The sequence below is a fragment of the Molothrus ater genome, chromosome 9 (assembly GCF_012460135.2).
Source record: "Molothrus ater isolate BHLD 08-10-18 breed brown headed cowbird chromosome 9, BPBGC_Mater_1.1, whole genome shotgun sequence".
Lineage (NCBI taxonomy): Eukaryota > Metazoa > Chordata > Aves > Passeriformes > Icteridae > Molothrus > Molothrus ater.
In genome coordinates, this window is record NC_050486.2 from 24,387,506 (window position 1) to 24,410,130 (window position 22,625).

The 22,625-nt window shown below is 37.0% G+C and overlaps 1 protein-coding gene across 3 annotated transcripts in view; it reads right to left on the reverse strand.

The window, feature by feature from the left end:
• The window catches only part of LOC118689748 (BEN domain-containing protein 5), an 884,006-nt gene that overhangs the window by 849,627 nt on the left and 11,754 nt on the right, over positions 1-22,625 (reverse strand). For all 3 annotated transcript variants that reach the window (XM_036388182.1, XM_036388181.1, XM_036388180.1), the window contains exon 2: positions 16,751-16,873. In XM_036388182.1, coding sequence (XP_036244075.1) covers positions 16,751-16,873 — 123 coding nt within the window. The remainder of the gene's footprint in view (positions 1-16,750; positions 16,874-22,625) is intronic.

Consider the following 22,625-nt stretch of genomic DNA (forward strand, 5'->3'; position numbering starts at 1 on the left):
GCTACATCCATACAAACAGGAACTTTCATGAAAATTCACATTCACATCTATAAAGTATACATATATGTGAAGACATTTGTATGGCTCTACCTTGAAATACATTGCTATGTCCATTAAAACTGTGTAAATTTCCTTTATGAGATTTTGGGTTTTAACAATATTTTCTCTGCAGAACCAAGCTATTTCTGCAATTTTTTGCAGAGCCAAGCTATTAATGTTGTGTCTCTAGCCATGCAAACACCAAACTACTTCCAAAGGAATGCCATTTTTGGAGGATGTGGTTGCTTGCACATCCATCACATGTTCCCGAAATTCCACGTTACAATAATTATATAATGATCACAAGTAATTCAATTGCACATATTTGGAGACGTGGAATTGGTCTGCTAAGCAACAGACTGAAGAGATCAGTGTGACAAAAAGAGAGCACTGCCTTTCTCCATCCTCCTACAGTCTCACACTTCAGGTTGCTATCACGGAGCTTCTCACATTGGCTCAGGTACGGAGCACCTTGGTTTCCTCCTGGACACAGCCCCCCTGTGCTTTAGGAACAAAAGAAATGTAATTTCCCTTGTCTCTCAGACATACAGGTGTCCCAAAAGTGCAATTTGCAAACTCCCATACAAGCAAAGCAAGCCTGGGAACTGTGACGAGGGCGTGCAGGTGATTAGAGAAAGAAAATGGATTTAAGATGGATGGGATGAGAATCTGAGTCAGACATAGTATTGAAATTGAACTGCCTAGATCTTTTTCTTATAAGTGAGTATTCCAAAAAGCCAATAAAGCTTTTAAACAAAAAAGCAGACCTTTGTTTTGCTATATAATAACCTAGATTAATTGGCTTTTAAATACAGAAAACTCAAAATGACGAAGTATGAAGGAACAAAAATCAAAACAGAACTCTCTTGCCCACTGTGCTATTACTTTTCACCTTTATCTGAATCTCAAAAAATGTGGAGGAAACTATGATTTTAAAGCAAATCACATCACATACTCACTTTTTCTGCTTTTCTGATAATTCTTTGATATCCAGAAGTTTCTAGCCTACAAAGACGCCCACTTAAGCTTGATTTAGGATTCCAATTAAGTGGAGCAAATTTTTTTTTTATTTGACTGTATCTCCAATTTTTTTTTTCTCACTGGGTTTGAGTTTGGTAGGAACATATTTTTCCAAAAAGAAAAAAATTATCTAAAAAAAAGGGAAATATGTAGATTTTCAAAATAGTCAAAATTTTCCCAGCAATTATGAAAAAAAAAAATCAGTAATCCTAAAGTAATTAGTACTTAAATAACCTTACAGTGATTGTTGAGCTGTATTATTGTGTCTCATGGGCATGAAGTGACCTTGATCAATTATACAGATCCTATGTTGCTTTTGACTCTTCAAAGGCAGGGACTTACACACAATTTCCAGTACTATTTCTATTGAAAATTAGGCTGAATTTCTCAAGAGGGGTGCCAATTTACCTGTACATAAGAATTTAAAGAAATATCAAAATTTTCAGTTAAAAACAACAACAAAACACACTTTTTTTTTGTTACATATTATGTTATACTTCTAATAGTACACCCCAACAATATAAGAAGCTGCTGATATAACATGAGCTCTTTAGATCATAATGGACATTAACTATGAGATTAAGGGGTTAATTAAAATTACTTCTTTAAATATATCCATGGTTAATTCCAATTTTCAGTTTGAATCTACATGTATGTGCTTTACAACACATTCATTCATTATGCCATACAAAAATATTTGTGTTATTAAATGCATTGGAAAGTTTTAATACATTATGAAACGCTGGACAAGAACTCACATAACAAAACAATAACCATATCAAGAAGCAAGTAATTATTTGTGGTTCCTCATTTTAATAACATTCTACTACTTTAACCTCAATAACCTGTATTTCTTTAGTTTATTTACTTGGAAGTAAAAAATCAGATATTTAATATGTTAGTAAAAAAAATTTTACATGTTGCTATCCATAGTGAAAAACTTTCAAATAAAGAAGTTAACAAATGTCACTAACTTTAGCCAAATAGACCTGCTATTTCAAAAGCCAGTCTTCAAAACCAGGAACTTTTAAAGTCTGTCTGTTCATGATCATATTTTTACCACACTGACAGGAAAACATCATCTCTGTAACTGAGAGATGACTTTCTGTCACACTGCTGATGTGAAGGCAGTCAGCAACAGAGGCACCTCTGGCTTTAGAACATCCCAGACTCACAGGAAACATGGCAGTCCCACTGCCCCTTCTAAAGATGGAAACAGTTTATACTTTGGGAATTAATCAGATTCTAAAAGACTTCCAATTCTGAACAGCTGGGCAGCTTATTACAATTACTAGGATGGCAGAGGTGTTGTATATTTCAATTTATAAACTCTTTTACTAATAAGTATATAAATAGGGGATATCAGGGCCTAGCAGCTATATTTTCATTAAAAAAAACCCATAATTTTTTGTTGTTAGCAAAGTGATTTTTTTAAGCTCATATAAAATTTAACCTGCAAAAATCAGTTCTATAGACATTGAGGGATTTGCCCTCAGTGTACAGAACAAGGTATTCCAGGGTCACATGGATATTTGTGTCTTTCTTCCCCTTTCTCTCATTATTTTTGCATTTGCTGCTGCATTTTCCTGCTCATCAAGGCCTAGAACAGCCTGGAATGAACCCATGGCCCCAGATCCACCCTGAGCACGCTGCATGGCAAGGGCGTGGTCCAAGGTGGCCCCACCTGTGAGTGTCACACCAGGGGCAGTGACACTGCCCACTGCTCTCACACTGAACTGAGCCCCCACCTTCCTCTGCAAGGCATCTGACACCAAAACCACACCGGGACATTCCTCCAGTATCATCCACCAAACAACAATAGTCATGGAGGAATGACTGGCTAACAATTTTTAGAGGGCAAGATAATTTTATAGAACTAGACAGGTTAATTAAGAATACTATTAATAAACAAGTTTATTTAATTTGGTTAGATTTTCTTGGTGTTGAAATCCTTCTGCAAGATGGGAAATAATTCACAAACATTACCTTTTCAATGTAAGATCCACAGTAAAATGACATTGGATTGCATATTAATTAGCCAAAACTGAATTTTCTCCACATTTTCTACTTCATACCCTGTAGAATTTTATGTTGTTAGAATATAGTAGCTTATATTTGCTCTTACTATGAAGTCATGTAGATAAAGAAGACCAAATCACAATTATCAAATTACAATAATACAACTTTCTGATTTCAGCATTCTTCCTTTCTCAGAAGAACCAACAATTTAACATATGTCTTCCAGTTATTATTATCAGTTAGCAAAGCTTGTTACAGAACTGTCAAAGAACACAATATTGCTTTTCTCCTCATCTAGGTTAAATCAGCCAAAACTGAATAGGTTGCAAAAGATAATGCTTGTTCTCCCTCCTCTTTCTTTACTCAGCTGATTCATTCTTCATTAGTCTGACTCAGAGAAGATAACCTAACACAATTTTTCCAACAGAATTTAAGTTTCCCCGTGCTGCTGAAATAATATCAGTTATTGTTACATTCTATCTGAAATAGTATCTATTATTCCTGATACCTGTTGAAGCATGGCAGACTATTATAAAATAGCATCCCTACAAAGGAAAGTCCATCTTAGCCACCGTGATTCAGGATGACACATACTTTGTTCAGTTTTAAAGAGTAATCAAAGGTGTGAGCTTAAATGAAATTAGTGTGCTTCAAAGAAGGTAATGTCAAAATGCTTCAAATGGTGATTCTACCATGTAACACTGAAGCTCTAAACTTCTGGGAGCCTTGGCTTTCTGGAACTATAAAATGAAAACAAAAGTACCTTGAAGAGCACACAGTGATCTCTTGTTGTAAAGGACTATAAGTATAAGCAAAAGTTATTAACTAGGCTAACATTCTAAACAGAAAATAAAATCACGTATTCACATCCTAAGAAGTATCTAGATGTCACTGTGACACTGCAGATACATGGGACAGACACTTTTAATTGAACTCCTCATAATCACTGAGAATGTTCTCTTTTTCCTGCCATCTAATCACTTCTGACTCCTTTGGCATCCACGCTCACTGATCTGTGGCCAATTGAGTGACAGAGCATTTGCCCCCTTGCCACATGACTACTTATTCATAGAAAGTTTCACAAGCTTATGGCCTGACCCAAAACCAACAGCAACTAGTTATGCAGAAATTTTTCCTCTGATTTCTGCCCTGGACCAGGCACTGAAGATTTGCTATCTGTCAACATAGATCCCCCATGCTAGAGAAAATATTTAGAGTGCACAGCTTAAGTTGGAGTTTTGGGCAAGAAACATTTCATGTCCAAAAGAGCATGCAGACTGAATAAGGACAAACATCAGGACAATAGCTCTGGATCCCAGTTCTTTTGAATGTTAAATATGTATAAATATAAATTAAGACATTTAAGAAGAAAAAAAATAGGAAGCATTTTGGAAAGGCAGATTTACAAAAATCTTTCAAGGAGGGATACTGGTAGAGGAAATTGTAAAAATGGGAAACCTTGACTAAAATAAAATGGATAAAATGTTTACTGATGAAAATGAAATGCAAATATGAGGGAAGGAAATAAATTGATCACTAAATCCAAAAGGATAAAGAAGAGCACACAGATGGGAATAATAAAAAACAAAACAAATGCTAATGGCAGACCAATAACATGGAGTCCTAGATGTGACAACAGCAAGATTTAATTTGATACAGCAGTTAATGTACAGGCTCCAGGAGTGAGGCTCAACATTCTCTCAACATACAAAAGAAGATACTTCAGCAATAACATTTACACAAATGCAGAGAGTAAAGAGAACTAACAGGCAGGACAACATAGAGATAATCAAGTAAGAGGATGAGAAGTGTCTGAGATGAGTGAGAATTGCCCTGAAGCTACTGAAACAGAAGGGCCACTGAAATACACACAGTAATAACCAGAAGTCAAGTTCCAACTTGCTATCAGCTTTTATTTCTCAGACAAAAGCATAAATTAATTATAACATTGCTGCCCCATTCCTCCTCCTAACTTTACTTTTAGTAAGGAGCACAGCTACCATCCATCACCCCAGTGAGCTCAGGCACAAAGCTCTGATGTTCTGACAGCAATGGATCTGTAACAGCACAAAATTCCAGAGTGAACTCACCCTCCAATCTAAAGACATTTTGGGCTGTGCTAACACTGCTAAACAATCTGATTTAACTGTACCTACACAAGAGACCATCAGCCCAGCGCAGGTACCTGGGCAGTTTTAGGTTGCATTGAAGGTGTTTCATTATACAAGTTAACATCATATGAAATATATAAGTGAAGTCTATATAATTGGATCCTAATATAATAAAAACTGCAAGTGAGAAGAAAGACCAAAAAGGAACAGAAGTGTCAAAAAGAATTCTTAGTCAATCATTCAAAAAACTCACTGTGAACATAATTTCTTAAGCTGACCACCAAACTGCTAAAAGGAAAAGGAAAAAACCCTAGATGTATTATTCCTTAGCTCTCCATATTCTATATTGCATTCATGATAAAGGCTTAAAAGTTTTTCACATCAGAAATATGACATTCACTTACAATCCTAAAAAAGGCTACTAAAATGAATTATTCATAACATAATACAGTAGCAACAATAAACATTCAAACCAATTTTTTTTTTAAACAGAATAAATTATTCTTCTTATGAAAAAGCTACAGTTTCAGATGAGAAAAAAGAGATGTGATTCCACCAGAAACTGTTAGAACATAATAATAACCCTTAATATATTATGGTAATTTACCTTCACATTATGTTATTGTAGTAGATACTGGAATTCCGGTAGCTGTCTAAAGAACACACAGTGATAATTTATGGTTTGTTCCCAGTTTGTTTTCAGAAATACAAACACTAAATCAAAATTAGCATGCTAAAGGCTGAACCTAGAAGGCAATTAGGTTACTAAATAGCATCGATAAATGCAAAATGAAGCTCTGCATGTATCCAAAACAATGTGCTTCCCACCTAATAACTTGTATCCAAATTCTGTTAGGCTGAGCAAAAAATTCCAAAATAGTTTCTCCTGAAATCAGATAGTATCCATCCAAGAATAAAAAACACTTTTTGTTTATGAAACACCTCTTCTGAAGTATGTTTTCCAGCCAGTATTCTTTCAAAAGTACAGACCACTGTTTATTTCACAGCGTTTTGTCTCTTCTTGCATTAGAGTGGCAGCTCAAACAAGCAAAGATCTTAATTTGGCTTGTTAACTTTGGAACAGCAGGCAGTTGAGAATTTTTAAGTGATTTAAAGAACAAGAACAGAATCTATCTGAAGTGTATTGTAATTTCAGGGCAAAAAAAAAGAGAAGTGTTAATATTGTAAGTGATCTCTTAGGGATTTCTGGAGATGGCCTAGTCCTACAAGAGGGTCAGCATGAGGAGGCTGCCCTGAACTGCATCTGCTCAGGTTTTGAATGCCTCTGTGGATGGAGACTCCACAGCCCCTCTGGGCACCCTGTGCCAGTGTCTTCAGCCCACTGGGAAAAAAATCAAACATGACCACACAAAGGGTAGGATTAATGAGAAAGGGTTGAGGGGGCTGGGCCTGTTCAACCCTGGCAAGACATAACTGAGAGGGGCCCTCATCTGTCTGTCAGTGTCTGCAGGGAGGGATCAGAGCAAGGACCAGGCTCGGCTCAGTGGTGCCCAGCAATGACACAAGAGGATCAGGCAGAAACTGATGCGCAGGAAATTGCACCTGGACATGAGGAAGAATTTTCCTGTGCAGTGACTGAGCACTGGAAAAGGATGCCCAGACAGGGTGTGGAATCTCCCTCACTGGAAATATTCCAGAACTGTGTGCACACAACCCTGTGCCATGTGCTTGAGCAGGAAGGTGGGACAAGGTGACCCACTGTGGTCCCTTCCCGCCATCCTGGGATTCTGTGAAAGGTATTCCTGTATCTGGGGCTGAGAAAGAAGTACAGGGATCATTGTTCTCCCAGCTGGTGCCACCTGAGCCCTGTCCTGAGCCAAGAGCAGCACCACATGTTGGGTCACACAGTGGCAGAGAAGCAGCAGCTCAGCACCGCTGTGCCCATGGCAGGAGCCCTTCCAGGGCAGGGGCTCACATGAACATTTCCAATGGTTCTTCTCTGCTTTAGTCCCCTTCCTTCTGTTCCCCTATTCTTTATAGCATCCCTGTTTGATCAAATCTAGTAGACATAGTACAAGATATGAAATTTCCTACATTTCAGTCTGAATTTGGCTCACATAGATCTGATGCAAAGCACTCTCAACGTTTCTCAGCCATTTTGCATTCATTTCACACAGCTGAAATTCACTACAAAAGGCACTAGGCAGACAAGAACCAGGGCTTTTGTGTTCCTGTCTTCTGCAAAACAGGGATAATATTACAGGTTACTGAACTAACTGAACAAAATACCACTATTTAGTCAAGCAGACTATTTCAATGTTCTCCCAAGATGAAAATAAAGCCTTTCCAATACCTCTTAGCTCCCAAATATTTACTGTTCTGATGCTACTCTCCCTTTTATTCTGAGTACAGCCACTCCTTGTAATAGTCTATATAGCACCATCTGCATAAGCAGAGTAAAGAACACTTCAACTTCTTCTAGTTCTGAAGGGCTCTGATTTCAAAAGACAGAGGTTAAGCATATAAACAGGACAGTGAAGGCAGAGTACTTTACTACTTTCAGGAAATAGCAAGGAGCAGCATTCCTGGCAAAATAAACAACTCCAGAATTTTTCCACTGGCTCTGCACTACATTGTATTTTCCCTGGGTTTTAGAACCCAGCAAGATGAAATTTGGGAAGGGTGGCTGACAGCTCTTTTAAAGGCTCAAAATCGGATAAAAACCTAGAGGTACAGTTAAGGTCTGCATTGCACCCATCAGAAGAGATTGACCTGGACCTACCAATCACTCAAAACTAACACGATTCTCTATTTTAAGAAGCAATTATTCAAAGCAATTATTTCCTTAGTCAGTAACTGAGGCAGAGGTCACCTGTTATTCTATAGAGTAACCACAGATTTATTCAAATCCAGGGATTGTATATGAGAAGAATTTTGCATCTCCTCATTAGTGACTTCCAATGGTGTTAAAAAATCTTTAGGTACAGCACAAACTCATCTAGACATTTTTCCTTCACACTTTTAACTGCCCCAGGCTTCCATTGTGTCACTATATATACACACCTCTATACATTCCTGATTCCTGATGTCACATTCATGTTCATATTAACATGTGCAGTTTGAAATAAACACAGCTGCATTTATGTCAATGATTTTATATTCAAATATATCTGATTATGCTGAAATAAACACAGCTGCATTTATTTCAGTGATTGTACATTCAGATAAGGATATTTGTTCAGTGTAATGTAATGTTCCTTCACACTGGCAGGGACATTGCTATTCTTTCTTGTATTTCCCTCTATCATTTTTCCAGATGGAAATTTTTGAACAGAGCCAGAAAAATGAAAACTAGAAAATTTATCTCAGAACCTGATATGTAGGAAAATACTTTTGCTTATTTTCAAAAAATACTTAGCCATCTTTATATAAAGTATCTTTGTTGTTGAGGGTTTTTTTTAATTCCTTCTCTGTCACAGAAGAAGCTTACAAAAATCCCATGAAAACTTTTAAATCTGATGGAAATCTAGTATCAGAAATGTGCAAAATCTTAAGAATAGATCTGCATCAGGTCTGTTGCTGGACCACCTTCAGCCACTGTCCTCCTTAGAAAACAGTTTGAATAGAAACAAGAACTGTAAGATTTTCCTTCCTATTATTTGATCAAGGTTTTGCATGACGTTAATTTTGGCTTGCAACTATAACCTCAAATCTTTTTTTACAAAATAACACAACATTATTAAATGTACTAACAGTGATTAACCATTTAATCAGATGTTTCTATCAGGTGAGATCAAGGTCCAGCTCAGTAACTGCCAGAAATGGATCCCTATAGAGGAGCATAAGAAAAACAACAACCATTGGAAGACACCTCCCAGTATAATTCCCTAATTTACAAGGCACAGTTTATGAACCTTCTGAGCCAGAAATGGTGTCAGTGTTTAGTAGCTCTTAACTGATCTTTCTTTCCTGGGCTCATCAGTTGGTTTTTTTATTGAAAGCATGACACATGTCAAGTTTTAGCATCCACAATGTTCTGCAGGAAGAAGTTCCACAGTTTAATTAAACAACATGTAAGGAATCATTCTCCTCTGTTTGCTTTCAACATATTAACTGCTAGTTTCATTTGATGGCCCTTAATTTTTTGTACAAAGAGAACAGACAGGGAAACACTGATATTTTAACTACAAATCAGAATTTTACAGACCTTTATTATATTACTTCTCAGTTGCCTTTTTTCCAGACTAGGGATCCATACTGTATTTAGTTGTTTCTGATACTGAGACTGTTGTAAATCTGCTGTGAGCTTACAATATCTGATCACAGACATTTCTGCTTTTGTTTCCAGTTGCCTATTCTGGTCCCTTTCAGGTCAGTCAAAGAGCAAATCAACACATGTGCCTTCATACCAGCTGAGGAGATACAAACACATGGGAAGAGGGAGGAGAGGATTGGTCCTGAAGAAGGTAGTGTGAGAATCAGATGGTAAACTGACTGTAAAAATCATAATTGTCACAACAACTGCAATTATCATCCTAATTCTTTACTCTTCTTGTTACAGTAATACATCCTGCATTTTCTTTAGTTCCATAGGTCATCAATATCTATTTTCCACAAGTTATGCTATCTGACTAATGCCATATGTGTTGGCTGGCATCACATTGACATCAAGCACTCTCCATTTGTAAAAATGCCTTCCATACTATATCTGTTTAGATATTTAAAAGGTTAATATTTAGTTCCATTTGCAATGCTGACCTAGCAAGAAAGAAATTAATTTGGCATTACAGCAGTAACATCAATTTCCCATGTAACTTTAGTAATGCATTTACTGGAAAGAGATTAATATCAATTCCATAAATCATTCACGTGCTTTTTCCGGAGTTTGAGACATCTGAGTAATGTCATATATGTTAACTGATAGCACTCTGTGCATGCTACATCCATTAATCTATGCCTAGTGTCATCATTAAAACACACAAAAAATTAAAATCAATCTTTTGCTCTACTATTTTTCTGACTTTTAACTTGCAGTAGTCCAAAGGTATTGATACTCTGCTAGAGTAAAACTGCTCTGAACAGGGAACAGACATGTTCAGAAATGGGAAACATTTGCTAAATTATCCCTACTGGCAGAAATAACCACTTCATGCCTTCCTTTGAAATGTGACATAAATTACTGTCAAAAAATAAGGAAATAACTAAAATGTTTCATTAATCAGACACACCTTGAAGCCCCAAAAGCAGGCTGAAAACAGACATCATTACTGAAATAACACAGAGACTTTCATTCCTTTGTTTCTACTTTACAGATGAGCATCCCTGTAGAAGAGAAAGACAAAACAGTTCCACCTGACTTAGTGATTCTAGATATACATGAGAGATTATAATACAGGAAATTTGGAATATCAACTATTTTTTGCTCCAAAACACAGTTTAGCCTACTACTAAAAGTGTTTGCATTGGAAGAAAGTATCCTTACACAGCTTTTGCACTTTCTATTTCTACTGATGTGCCTTTATGACACTTGCCTGTATTGCTTTATTCCTCTTCTAGGATATCATCACAGTGCTACTGAAATCAGGGGGAAGAAGGGTTTTTCTGTTCATTTAAACACAAACACACAGAGAGTCAGATTGTTTAATAATTTTGCAAGTACATTACAATTCTATGTTAGATGGCAAAAACACAACTATTTCCTAGGTTGGATTTCAGTTCTTCTTTGAGCATGACACTTAACAGTATCATCATCTGTGTTGTCTTAGTTTTCATTTTTAAATTTTTACAAACAAAAATGTCAATTTCAGAAAATGCTTTGCAAATCAAATTTTACGATATTTCACTAATCACATCTAAGAATAATCACCCCTAATTTTAGCTCTCTAAAGTTACATGTCAAGTCTTAACAACTGGGACAGAAGCAGCCCCAAAGGGCAATCCATCCTATATTATCTGTGCTTTTGTTCAGAAGATATCTTTCATGGTAAAGCTCAATGGCCTATTTCACGCCTCTAAGTGGTTACAATGAGATCAGCGGAATTACAATCACTTATTGCAATTTTGAGTGTTGTGCAAAGTGTTTTATAAGTACATTATCCTATTTTTGAAATATAGGAGGATATTTAAAACCTTAACAAAAATGATACAAGGGTACTTCTCAGTCATATGAGATCTCTTAATACATTGTAAGTTTTAACTTTTTCCAACTGATTAATATCATTTGCAATCTGTCAGCCCTGAATTTTTTATCAGGTTTCTAATGCAAAATATTTTACAAACCTGCTGCAGGAAACGACAAACTAATGTTTGTGAATCGTTTTCATTGCAAGGTGGTGGTACAGCAGTTAACATAATTTGAGGCTTACAGTAATTGAGATTGAATCTAAAATTTTACAAAACTTTAATTACAATCTTTTGAACATAAACCACAATACAGAAATTACCCAATCATAACATTTTTTCATAAAAAAAATAAGAATTCATCCAAAGGATAGAAGATTTAATGACTCTTGGCGGAGTTCCACTTTTTGGTTGAAATGAGAATAAAAGCAGACAGCAGCTTCATTTCTAATTTCAAGAAACACAGTATTTTTTAACAGTTAAACAGCATTATATTTGATTAACAAGCCAAAATATATATTTTCAAAGGCTTATTAAAAGCCCCTGTATTTAACAGTGTAAATGCTGAGATTTACAAACCTCTGTGAGCCAACACTGCTCCTTCAATTCTCAAAAGTAATTATAAAACAAGCAATTTGAGCCACAAGCAGCAGAAACTGTTGAGCTTGGGGTTTTTAACCATGCTCACAACACATCAGAGTCTGCAGCCTGACTCCAGCTCCCTGCCATATTCCCTGTCCATCCCAGGCCAGGCAGGACTGGGGTGCAGCCCCAAGCATGCCAGAGCCACCAACCAACCCATCCCTGGGGACTGCAGCCCAGTGACACCAGGCAAAAGGAACATTTGAACCTCCCCAGCATTCTTCTGCAGCAAAGCCACCCCTGGCAGTGTCAGCCCAAGTTTTTCATCTGCCAGTTCTCTCCATGGAGATCCCAGGGAGGCAAAAGCTGGAGAACAACCAGAGCCCACCTCAGAATCACTCTGTGATGGAGCCAGGAAGGCAACTGGTGGCTACACCCTGCAAACAGCCTTGGCACAATGAGAAGAAAGGTGGGGCTTTTTAAGAGCTGAGTAATTCAGTTTATGTTTTCTTTGTTCACTTTGAAAAATAAATAGAAAAAGCTTCTCATGCATCATGTTAAATTCACTAAAAATTTGTGACCTCGTGCAGAAGCAAAGCTATTGCAGATATGTAAGCTCCCAGAAAAACAAGTGGCTGCCAGCACTGGAGGTATCATCTCCAAAAACATCTCTTACAGTTAAAATGACTAAGCAGATAAAACAGGTCTTAGCCACAATACAGAATAGGCTGCTGACTTAATGGATGCCATCAGAAATCACAAGCACGAAGGCAACACAAGACAGTAGGGGCAGCTGGCTAAACTAGACTTTGAAGTCCTTTAGATAAAATGTCTGAAATACCAACTCACCTTGAGTATGAAATGCCAGATTCCCTGAAGGACACGTTCATATCAAAATCTGGGCCCTCTTTAATCAGGAAGGACTTCTTTGCATGGCAGAAATCAATACATCCTTTTACCCAGAGCACTATAATGTGCAAAATTCCCATTTTGACAGAACAGTGGGTGGGATGAGAGGTAAACATTTGTACAGTTGTGCATTGCTGCTAAACTGAAACTGTGTTAATAATTTAATGCATTAATGAATATTAGGAAACAGAATTACAACTGACAAAATGTAGACATTTTAGATGTGGCATTTATTTCCTTTAAATATGTACTATGCATAGGTAGCTGTGCTTCCATCTTTCCCTGAAACTAACTCATGTTTCTTGTGAAAACTGAAATTATCTAAAAAGTATGGTGTGCTATGCAAGAAATCTGAATTTTTATCAGTTTCTTTCATGCTAATGATAAATCAATGTAAAAAAGTTTCTTTTGGCTGTATAGATTCTTAAATAATAATAAAGATAACAAGGAAGATTACAGGCAGAACATTAACTATGGGAACTTGAACTATGGGAAACACAAATTCCTCACATACTTGCAAGTTGATAATTCTCCATCTTCTTTACTCCTCTGTCAGTTATTAATATGATAAAGGGCTGAGGCACCTTTCTTCATTTGCAGTAATTGCATTTATTTCACAGCAATGATTTTTTTCCCTAGTAATAGATTCATTAAGGGTAAGTAAAGTGCAAGGCACCAGCTGCACTGGTTTAGCTCCTTCAGAAAAGGACCTGGACAGTATAAGGGTTCACAAGTTTTATAGAAGTCAACAGTACCATGCTATTGTGAAAAAGATTGGACTGTCACATAGCAGAAGTAAATAGATTGCAAGGCATGTCATGTAATAAACTCTACATAGGATTGGCACCAGCTTATCTGAGTATCATGCTCACCTTGGACCACTGCCAATCAAGAAAGGCAGAAAACAGCTGGAGATAGGCCAGAGGAAATAAAAACAGCTGGAGATAGGCCAAAGGAAATAAAGAATGAGAGAAAATTCGGAAAATGTGAGCACTAAGGAACCATTGAAAAAAATAGCAGTTATTTAACCTGAGGAGGGAAAGGCCAAGGAAAGATATGATAGCAGCTTTCCATTAAGTCAAAGAAAAAAGGAATAATCTGCTTTCTGTGCCTATAGGACTGGACAAGAATTAATGCCTTTTTTGTAAGAACATTTCTACATAGAAAGAAAATGTTTCTTATACTGAGCAAATTGCAGTGTTAGAATGGATTGCTGCTTTCTCATTGAAACTCACTGAAAGTCTCTGAAAAAGATAAATATCTGTCAGAAATGGCAAAAATAGTTTATTTTGCCTCTCAACAACAGAATGGACTAAAAAGAAATCTCAGTGCCCAATTCTATTTTTTATGAATTTTTGAAAGCATGGCACTTCAAAACAGCAAGCTGGACATTGGTTTTCACACTACATAAAAACACACCTCTGTCTCAAACAAATTCATACTTTTCAATGTTATTTAATACAATAATGATAGCAATTACAAAAATGAAACCACATTAAATAGCATTTCTTCTCCATGTATTAATATTTTTTCCTGATTTCTACAAGTTTAATACCCCTTCTCTATTCTGAAATCTGTTTACTTCCATTTCCACAATATAAAACAGTCATTGAAAAATAGGTATTTTCTTTCTATCAACCAGACCTTTCAAGAAAGCAGAGAATGCAGCCAAAAAAAGAAAAGCCACTTATATAATTACATCTAACACAACTTCTGTTTTAGAATCATAGACTGGCTGGGGTTGGAAGGAATCATAAATACAATTTTGTTCCAACCTCCCCTACTGTGGGCAGAGCCACCTTCCACTGTCCCAGGGTGCTCAGAGCCCCATCCAACCTGGCCTTGAACACTTCCAGGGATGGGGCTGCCACAGCTTCTCTGGGCAACCTGCGCTTCACCAGCCTCATTGTAAACAATTTCTTCCTCACAGCCAACCTAAATCTCAGTTTAAACCCCTTTCTCTCTGCCCTGTCCCCACAGACCTTGGTAAAAAGTCTTTCTCCACCTTTTTTACAGGCCCCCTTTACATACTGAGAGGCCACAAAAGTCTCCTCAGAACTTTCTCTCCTCCAGGCCAGATGAGCCCAGTATTCCCAGCCTGTGTCCAAAGGGAAGGAGCCCCAGCCCCTGCAGCATCTTCGTGGCCTCCTCTGGGCCCCTCCAGCAGGTTCCTGTATTTCTTGTTGTGGGGACCCCAGAGCTGGCGGCAGTACTGCAGGTGGGGTCAGTTTTACCACCTGTTCTTTGAAAAAGGCAATTTCAATAGGATATTATATTTAAGGTGGTACTCAATGAGCATCAAAACAATCTTATGAATGTTGTATCCTACTGTGTGGACAACAGGGTGGGATAGATTTCATTATTAACAACAATTTCATAAGTTATCCAAGATCAGTTAATTTGCTTTGACCAGTAAAGGTACTCCAAGCAATTACTTGGCTGACATAGAACAAAAGATGAAGTGAATCTACATATGAAGTGTACACAATATTACTCTCACTCTTGCTAATACATTGTCATCATGAGAAAGTAAATGAAGGTATTAATTTCATTCACACTTGTGTTTTGGAAGTGTCTGAATATACAAAGCAACATCACAGCCTCATCATGTTAGAATGTAAATAAATACAGTATTTCAAATAGCACCTGCTTCTATCATATTCTATTATTGCCAAAGTATGCAAAGTATGAACATTACCTTTGAACGGAATAAAAATTTTAATTTAAAAATATAATTAATTCCATTGTTCAAAAACTGGAAATAAACCATCATGCAATGACTCACAATACTTCACAAATAATTTGATGACTGCTACTGATCTTTTTTCATTGCAGAGAAATTTAGCACAATAAAGTAAATTTCCCAGCTTGGCCATGATTCATTTCTTAAGCTGTTTTCTGATACAAAAATGCAAAAACCGCACATAAGTATTATAAAATAGCAGTCAAAGTATTTTTAAAATTACAGAACTATTGTCTGAACCTTCAGAGACACACCTTAAAAAAATACTCTTTATTATTCACTGCATCATTTGCACTTTTTACATAATGTAATCACAGGATTTAAATAACTCAATTTAATATTTATCCAGGAACTGGCAGCCAGTATTCTACCCTTAGGGATGTAACTCTTTATAAAAAGCTCATTTTACAAGACACTGGAGCAGTTTTGGCATTACCATCACCTCTCACATAAACCATGCAGAAAACTATAGTTTATCCTGCCAAATGCCTTTTCTACAAATGGTGTTTAACAGTGCTCTGTAGGTCTGAAAGCCAGTAATAATAGATTTAAGCTAAAAATCTGGTAGCACACATGTATGTAACACAAAAATTTAAACAATGCTACATTTTCATGGATATATTTACCTACATAGCCCACATGCATATAAGCAATTAAAATTACTCTTTAAATTAATGTGCTAACCATAACTCCTGTAAAAACAGTTTCACTTTGCAGTAGCTTCCTAAAGTTGAATTCTCCTATTGACATCAGAGGCAGAACTTCCATTAGCCTCAGCAATATAGGATCAGGCCACAGGAAACCCAAAGTAATATATTTAAAGACAGCACATACAGATTTTCAAAATTCTTTAATTATGCAAGGATGGGCTTGGCACTTTACTGGGTTTACTGCCCCAGTAAACTTCTAAATTAAAATTTTAAATAGCGTATTTTAAATACAACATCATAAATACATAAATACTATACATAAATAATGACAGAATAAAATCCTGTTATGTGTCCACATGTGGTTAAAGATGGACCTGATGAAATTTTTATTGTAGGCAACAGCAAACCTCAAAACTTTTTTGACATTTGAAGACTGACTTGAAGTCAAACGTGACTGAAGGGAATCAGCTAAATTTGTTAAGTAGTATTTAATGTAAGTCTTCTTTGTAATTAAGACACTTCATAAAAAGATGAGTGATGGAGTTTAAAATGTTAATATATTGACAACTGGGTAACATAATGATGAAAATACTCACCACTTTCAAAGCAGGCATCAAATATAAGATGTCCTTTTTTGGGCTGTCCACAGTAACCAGCTGGGAGAACAATGTGCTTGCTCACGTTGCCTGCTATGATATCATCGCTTCCCATGGCACTGCCTGTTGCAGTAAAAGTGAAAAAAAAACCATTAGCATAAAACAAAATATATTTAATATATAAAAACCAGTAGAAGGCTACTTCCCCGCACATTTCTACATAAAATAAATTTTTCACCATTTAACATCTGCACCAGTAAATTAACTCTTTCTTTTCAAAGTGTATATAAGAATTTTGATATAATAATGGCATAACCTGTTAAAGCCTCTCTAAGGATCAAATCACCCAGCTGGTTTCATGCATGTTTATGACCTGTAGCTGAGCCCTCTCATATGCATTAGTCTGATATTCAGCTGGATCTACTTCTTTCAACAGGAATTCTCTAGCTCTAGATCCTGCTGGATTCCCTAGAATTAAACTCCTCATCAGGTTCTTTATCACAACCCTCAGAAGCATCTTCCTCTCTATCAGCATTAATGGGATCTTCTTCCTCTATCCTGATGCCTATTTTCATGCATCTTAAATGAACTTAGAACCTTTCACACTGTTCAATCTCACTCAAATTTGAAATTTTAGAATTATTAGAAGGAAGAGACACCCACCCATAGAGCCATGTGACTGAGCCCTCCTTGTTAGGAAACAAAACTCAGAAAAAGAACCTGAATAATTATATTTTTTAATGAGGCATTGTTTCATGGTAAAATATAGAAGGATGTAAGTTTCCATACAATGGCATGATTTTTATCAAAATATATCAGTACTGAATACACTGAAAGCTTTATCCTTATGGTAAAATTATAATAAATTGTAGTCTGCAAAATATTTGTTTCCAAATAGGGATAGAAAAACACTATTTTTTTTTCCATTTGAGATATGTACAACAAAGCAAGCAAATAATTGTATATTATATCATACATTTATATTATAGTGTAAGAAACATTCAGCACTTTCTTCACTACTTACAGCTTGGACAAGAAATATTTAACAATAGAAAAACTATCTTCTGTATTATAGAAAATGAAGAAATGGTATGGCTTCAAGTGCAGAAGGCATGGGATGGGATAATGGGATGATAATATCTTATTTCACTCTGATAAATAGGGCTACTAAGGCTTCTAGAAATAGACTTTTGGTCTGCACTGATTTTTTTGACATTTAAATGGGTTATGGGGAATGATAAATGTGACATAAAGCTCAATTTGTTTTATTTTTATATTGAAAAGTATTTCACACAAATGTTACAAGCAATTCATATTGTCCCTGAATGAGGAAAACAGCTTATTAATTAAAAGTGACCTTTCCATACATAAAAGTATTCCACCTCTTGAGGCAAAACACCTTAGCTGAGGTAACAAATTATATCAATGTATTGTGACACCATAATTAAAGGGTCTGTCAGGCTTTCTATCATATACCCATATTTTCCCAGGTACATAAATCCCACATTAAAAAATATGCAAATCCAGGTCAATATCTGGCATATGAATCCTCAGTCTTCCCTGGAAGAAATTTGGAACTTACTCTCTTTGGGAAGTACTACAACAGAACAAACAGAATTTAGACCTTTTCTTACTTTAGCATAATCTAGAATTGTAGATATTTAATAATGCATAATAGTATTTTTTTAGCAAAATTATTATTTGTAACCTCTGGGTTATTTGTTTTAGACTGAATAATTACCCACAGACAGCAATCTGTGGCATTTAAATTGTTTTCTTTAAGTGTATAATTGATACGTAGGATATTTTAACTGGATGTTTTTTACCAGCGTGCTGATACAATTTGCTTAAAGCCTGGGAACAGTAGAGACAAACTGAGGCCTGGATGGGGCATCTGTGAATCTGCATGGCTGTGATCCTGTCCCTTGATAAAATTCACCCCTCTGCATTGAGCAAGCTCCAGTGCAGAGCAGCAGCCAGAGGAAAACCCTTCCTCAGTTTCACCTGAGTTGGATCAATACTTACCTCTTACAGCTAAGATTGCAAATGTGCAATGAAACATTGTGGAATTAAGGATACGAAGAAAAATTAGTGGAAAACCTGCAAATCACCATGAGTGCCTGAGCTGCCAGGGACCAAACTGAAAGAATGGGAAGCAGGGAGTCGCCTGGGTAGAGCTGTTTGAAGACTGGACTCCTCTTGGTAAATGTTCCTTTTGAGTCTCAGCTAAAAGTAACAGACCTCTTAGAAATTATAGAAGATAACTGGGAAAAAGCTGAAGAAACTAGAAAGGATTACATTCATAGCACTAACACCATAAGACAGTAGAGGAAAAGCAGGCAGGAGAGAGAGTTACATCTCCCTGGCAATTTAGAAAATCTGCCAATGGAGACTTTACACAATGCAGAAGGAAGCTGTCAAGTAACTGTGTCCCAGCAAAAAGTTTCCATCTGCTCCTCCTGACCTAATGTAGCCCTCCAGGAATGAGAATAAAATCATCAAATAGCCTGCAATTCATAGTCATTTAACAATATTACTCTCCTAGCATGTTCTTTATTCCACGGTAATTACAATATTCAGAACGCACTGTTGCTATATTTTGAGTTATATTATCTTTAATCTCTAAACATGCAAAACTGCTGTCTTTGAACTTCACATTATTCAGCAGCACAACAGCACCACGTCCCTTCTGGCATGCTCTCCTTGGGTGATAAAGAAAAGGCCAGAGCACTGCCTGAAAAGGAGCCTGTGTGAGTCCATGATAAACCATGGCTTCACGCCTGTGCGCTCAGCAGATGCAGAGAGTGGGGCTGGGAACACAACACCACCCTCAGATGGAGGGAACAGCTACCCTGGGCTCCAGTCCTCTGGCCAATCCTGAGATCCTGTCCTCCCAACCGGAGAGCCCTCAGCAGATTTTCCTGCCTGGAGGCAAAGATGTATGACAGAACCTAGTGGGGAAGGGAAATGGCTCTTCGATCTGAAACAAACTGAAAGGGAAAGAAGAGAATTAACTGAAGTACATCCTGCGCATTCCACTTAAGGAGACCAGAGTCTCCTTTGAAAAAAAGGTTAGATAAGACAAGCAAAGGCAAAACCAAGCAAAGAAATTGTCTCAGAATGTAGTTCTTATTTTGTCAATTATTTTTCTTATGGGTTGTAAGACACATAGCTATTTTATTCTAATTCTTCATAGCTTAAACTCCAGGAGGCTCCAGCAAATCCCTAGGATTTACTTTTACTGCAGTATTAAACTTTAATGGTAATTTTCTATCAGGTATAAAATCTGTGGGCGCCTGAAATCTCTGTAAGTATATAAGGCTTTAAAATAAAACCTGGGCAGAGTCTTCTGGTATCTGCATTCATCACTATTGTCATTGTGGATATATTTCACATCAAACTAGTGAAAATGAATAGAATCAGTTCCAGGAGACTGGGATTCGTGGGAGGGAGAGTTTGGAAATTTCCAGAGTTTCTTTGCCCTTCTTAAATTCAAAGGGTAAAGCCAACTTTTTTTTTTTTTTCATTTAGGAAAAGATGAAATCAGTATTTGCTACAATAAACATCATGCAAATTTAAGTACATTTTCTTTAAACACTGTAGTTTCCAGAGGTAGGTACCTCTTTAGAAAGTAACAGGGACTCTGTATTGAGTAAACAACAAGCCCAGCTTCCAGAAGTGCCAAACACGAAAACCCAGGGAGCAAGCAGCCAGCAGCTACCCTCATGCTACATTAGGCAGGAGAGCACAGCTACATTAAAACAGACATGGAAAAATATAGCGAGAATTTGCCTGGAAAACCTGCATCTTTCTTCTAATCACACTGCCTAACAATGAGAGCCAATTAGAAAGGTGAGGTAACACAAAAACCTACAACAACTGCAAGGAACCTTTGTGGAAGTCTTTCTTTAATTACAAATGGCATCAAGACACCCTGCATTCTCTTATGAGATCCTTATTTTAGAATAAAATTATAGTACATTTTGCTGCTGGAAACATCTATGGTATAAAGATCTAATAACAAGATCCCTATCGTCCGGGGGCTAGGAAGTCTCCAGGTATCCTAGATAAGCTCCATCAGCCTTGAGCAGTACTTTTAATAGAAACCCACAAAAAGAAGTGAATCTGAACTCTCAGTACCGTTTGCAATTAAAAAAAAAAAAATCAGATGACCAACAGCAACTCCTATTAGCTCCAAAACATTCTAAGTCTCCAGATGAACACTGCTCAACTCACACTTAGGCTAAGCAGCACTAATGGAAGTTATGTCAATAACTGTGTCTGCTCCACAAACCTGAAAACAATGTCATTTTAGCAAAATTCTTTCAAATTATAGCATTTAGTACAAGTTCACAGTCTCAACAGCTGATTATGTTCTCTTATTCTTTGACCTTTTTTTTTTTTAATAAAAGCTTTATATCATTATCCCTAGGCTTCAGAAACACTGATATTCAGGAAGACAAGCTATTTCTGCTATGAATTCTGAATGCTCTGTAGCCATTCTAAAAATCCTACAGGCAGCAGCAGTCAGGAACTTGGAATTCCAGCTCCATTGACTTGAAAATGCTAAGAAAAAGAAGAAAACATAACTGTCATTTTGATCTTCACAGCCATGTATCCCGAAGCAAGGCTTGGGCATGACCCGGAGAATCTAAACATACTACAGAGTGCTGTCAATCTGAAATGTACTTAAATCACAGGCACTGTGATCTGAAAAGAAAGGGGAAAAATGTATTTAGACTACAAATCCCAGGGTTTGAGATAATACCTGGCATGGCAGCAGCCACACCTGCTCCTCACACTGGGGTACTGAGCCCATTCTGTCATCATTACCTATTTCAAAAGTCCAGCAAGGAAAACACTGGTTACCACAAGAAGGCATTGTCATATAGCTTGGTCTAGTTCTAAAAAATAGTAATATTGTGTTGTCATTTAAAAACCAAATTTGAGATAAAGCAGCTTTGCAGCAATTGTCTCTTCAATTACTTTCCTCCTACGGTTTGACCAACAGACTGCTTGTCAAGTCTGTCTCCAAACTGTGAGATGATATTCATATTCAAAAAAACAAGCAAAGATGAACTGTAGTTCAGCAGAGATCAGACAAATTCTGAGATTTGTACAGATTCACAGGTTCTGAAAGTAGTCAGTAGAAATAAACTCCATCTTACTGCCAGGGACTTGAAAGAGCTTGTGGTTGGTCGCATAATAGGAAGGAAACAAAATTTATGGTTTGGGTCTTTAATTTATTGCACAAGTTACTCTTTCTTCAGAGGCTACCAGACAATATTACCTTTCAACTTTCCTAATACAACTCCTTAGCTAACCCACCATTAATTTTTATTTTGGGCTAGAAGCTAAAGTAGATCTAAATACCTCATGCCTCTTTAGCTGCACAGACCCAAACTCCTTCACTGTAGCAGAAGGTGTGGAATTGGTGTCTGAGGCAAAGCTCAGGGTGGAAAATCTCGTTCGTATGTGCGAATAAGTAAAGCAAAATGACCACTAAAGGTGGTGACACATGGGGTGCCTACGAAAGCCTCAGTGGCACCACAAAGAGGACTTTGCCTGCAACACGCTGAGCAGAAAGCCCCGGGCAAGTAGGGACAAAAAGGTACACAAGATGCTTAGCCCAAAACAAAGCACTGACTACCAGGCTGGTCAAGTGTGAAAAGGTGGTGAGAAATTTCCACTGCACGGTCCTTTCAAAAAGACCAGATCCACGCAGAGATACAACTATCAATCCAAGGTCAATATAGCTGCTATCCAAAATCCAATGAGGAACATTCAGCTGGAGATATTTGGCAGACAGATACTGCTCTGCCCATGACTCCTCACTCTCAGCGGCTGGCATTCTCTTATGAGTTTATAGAAAAAA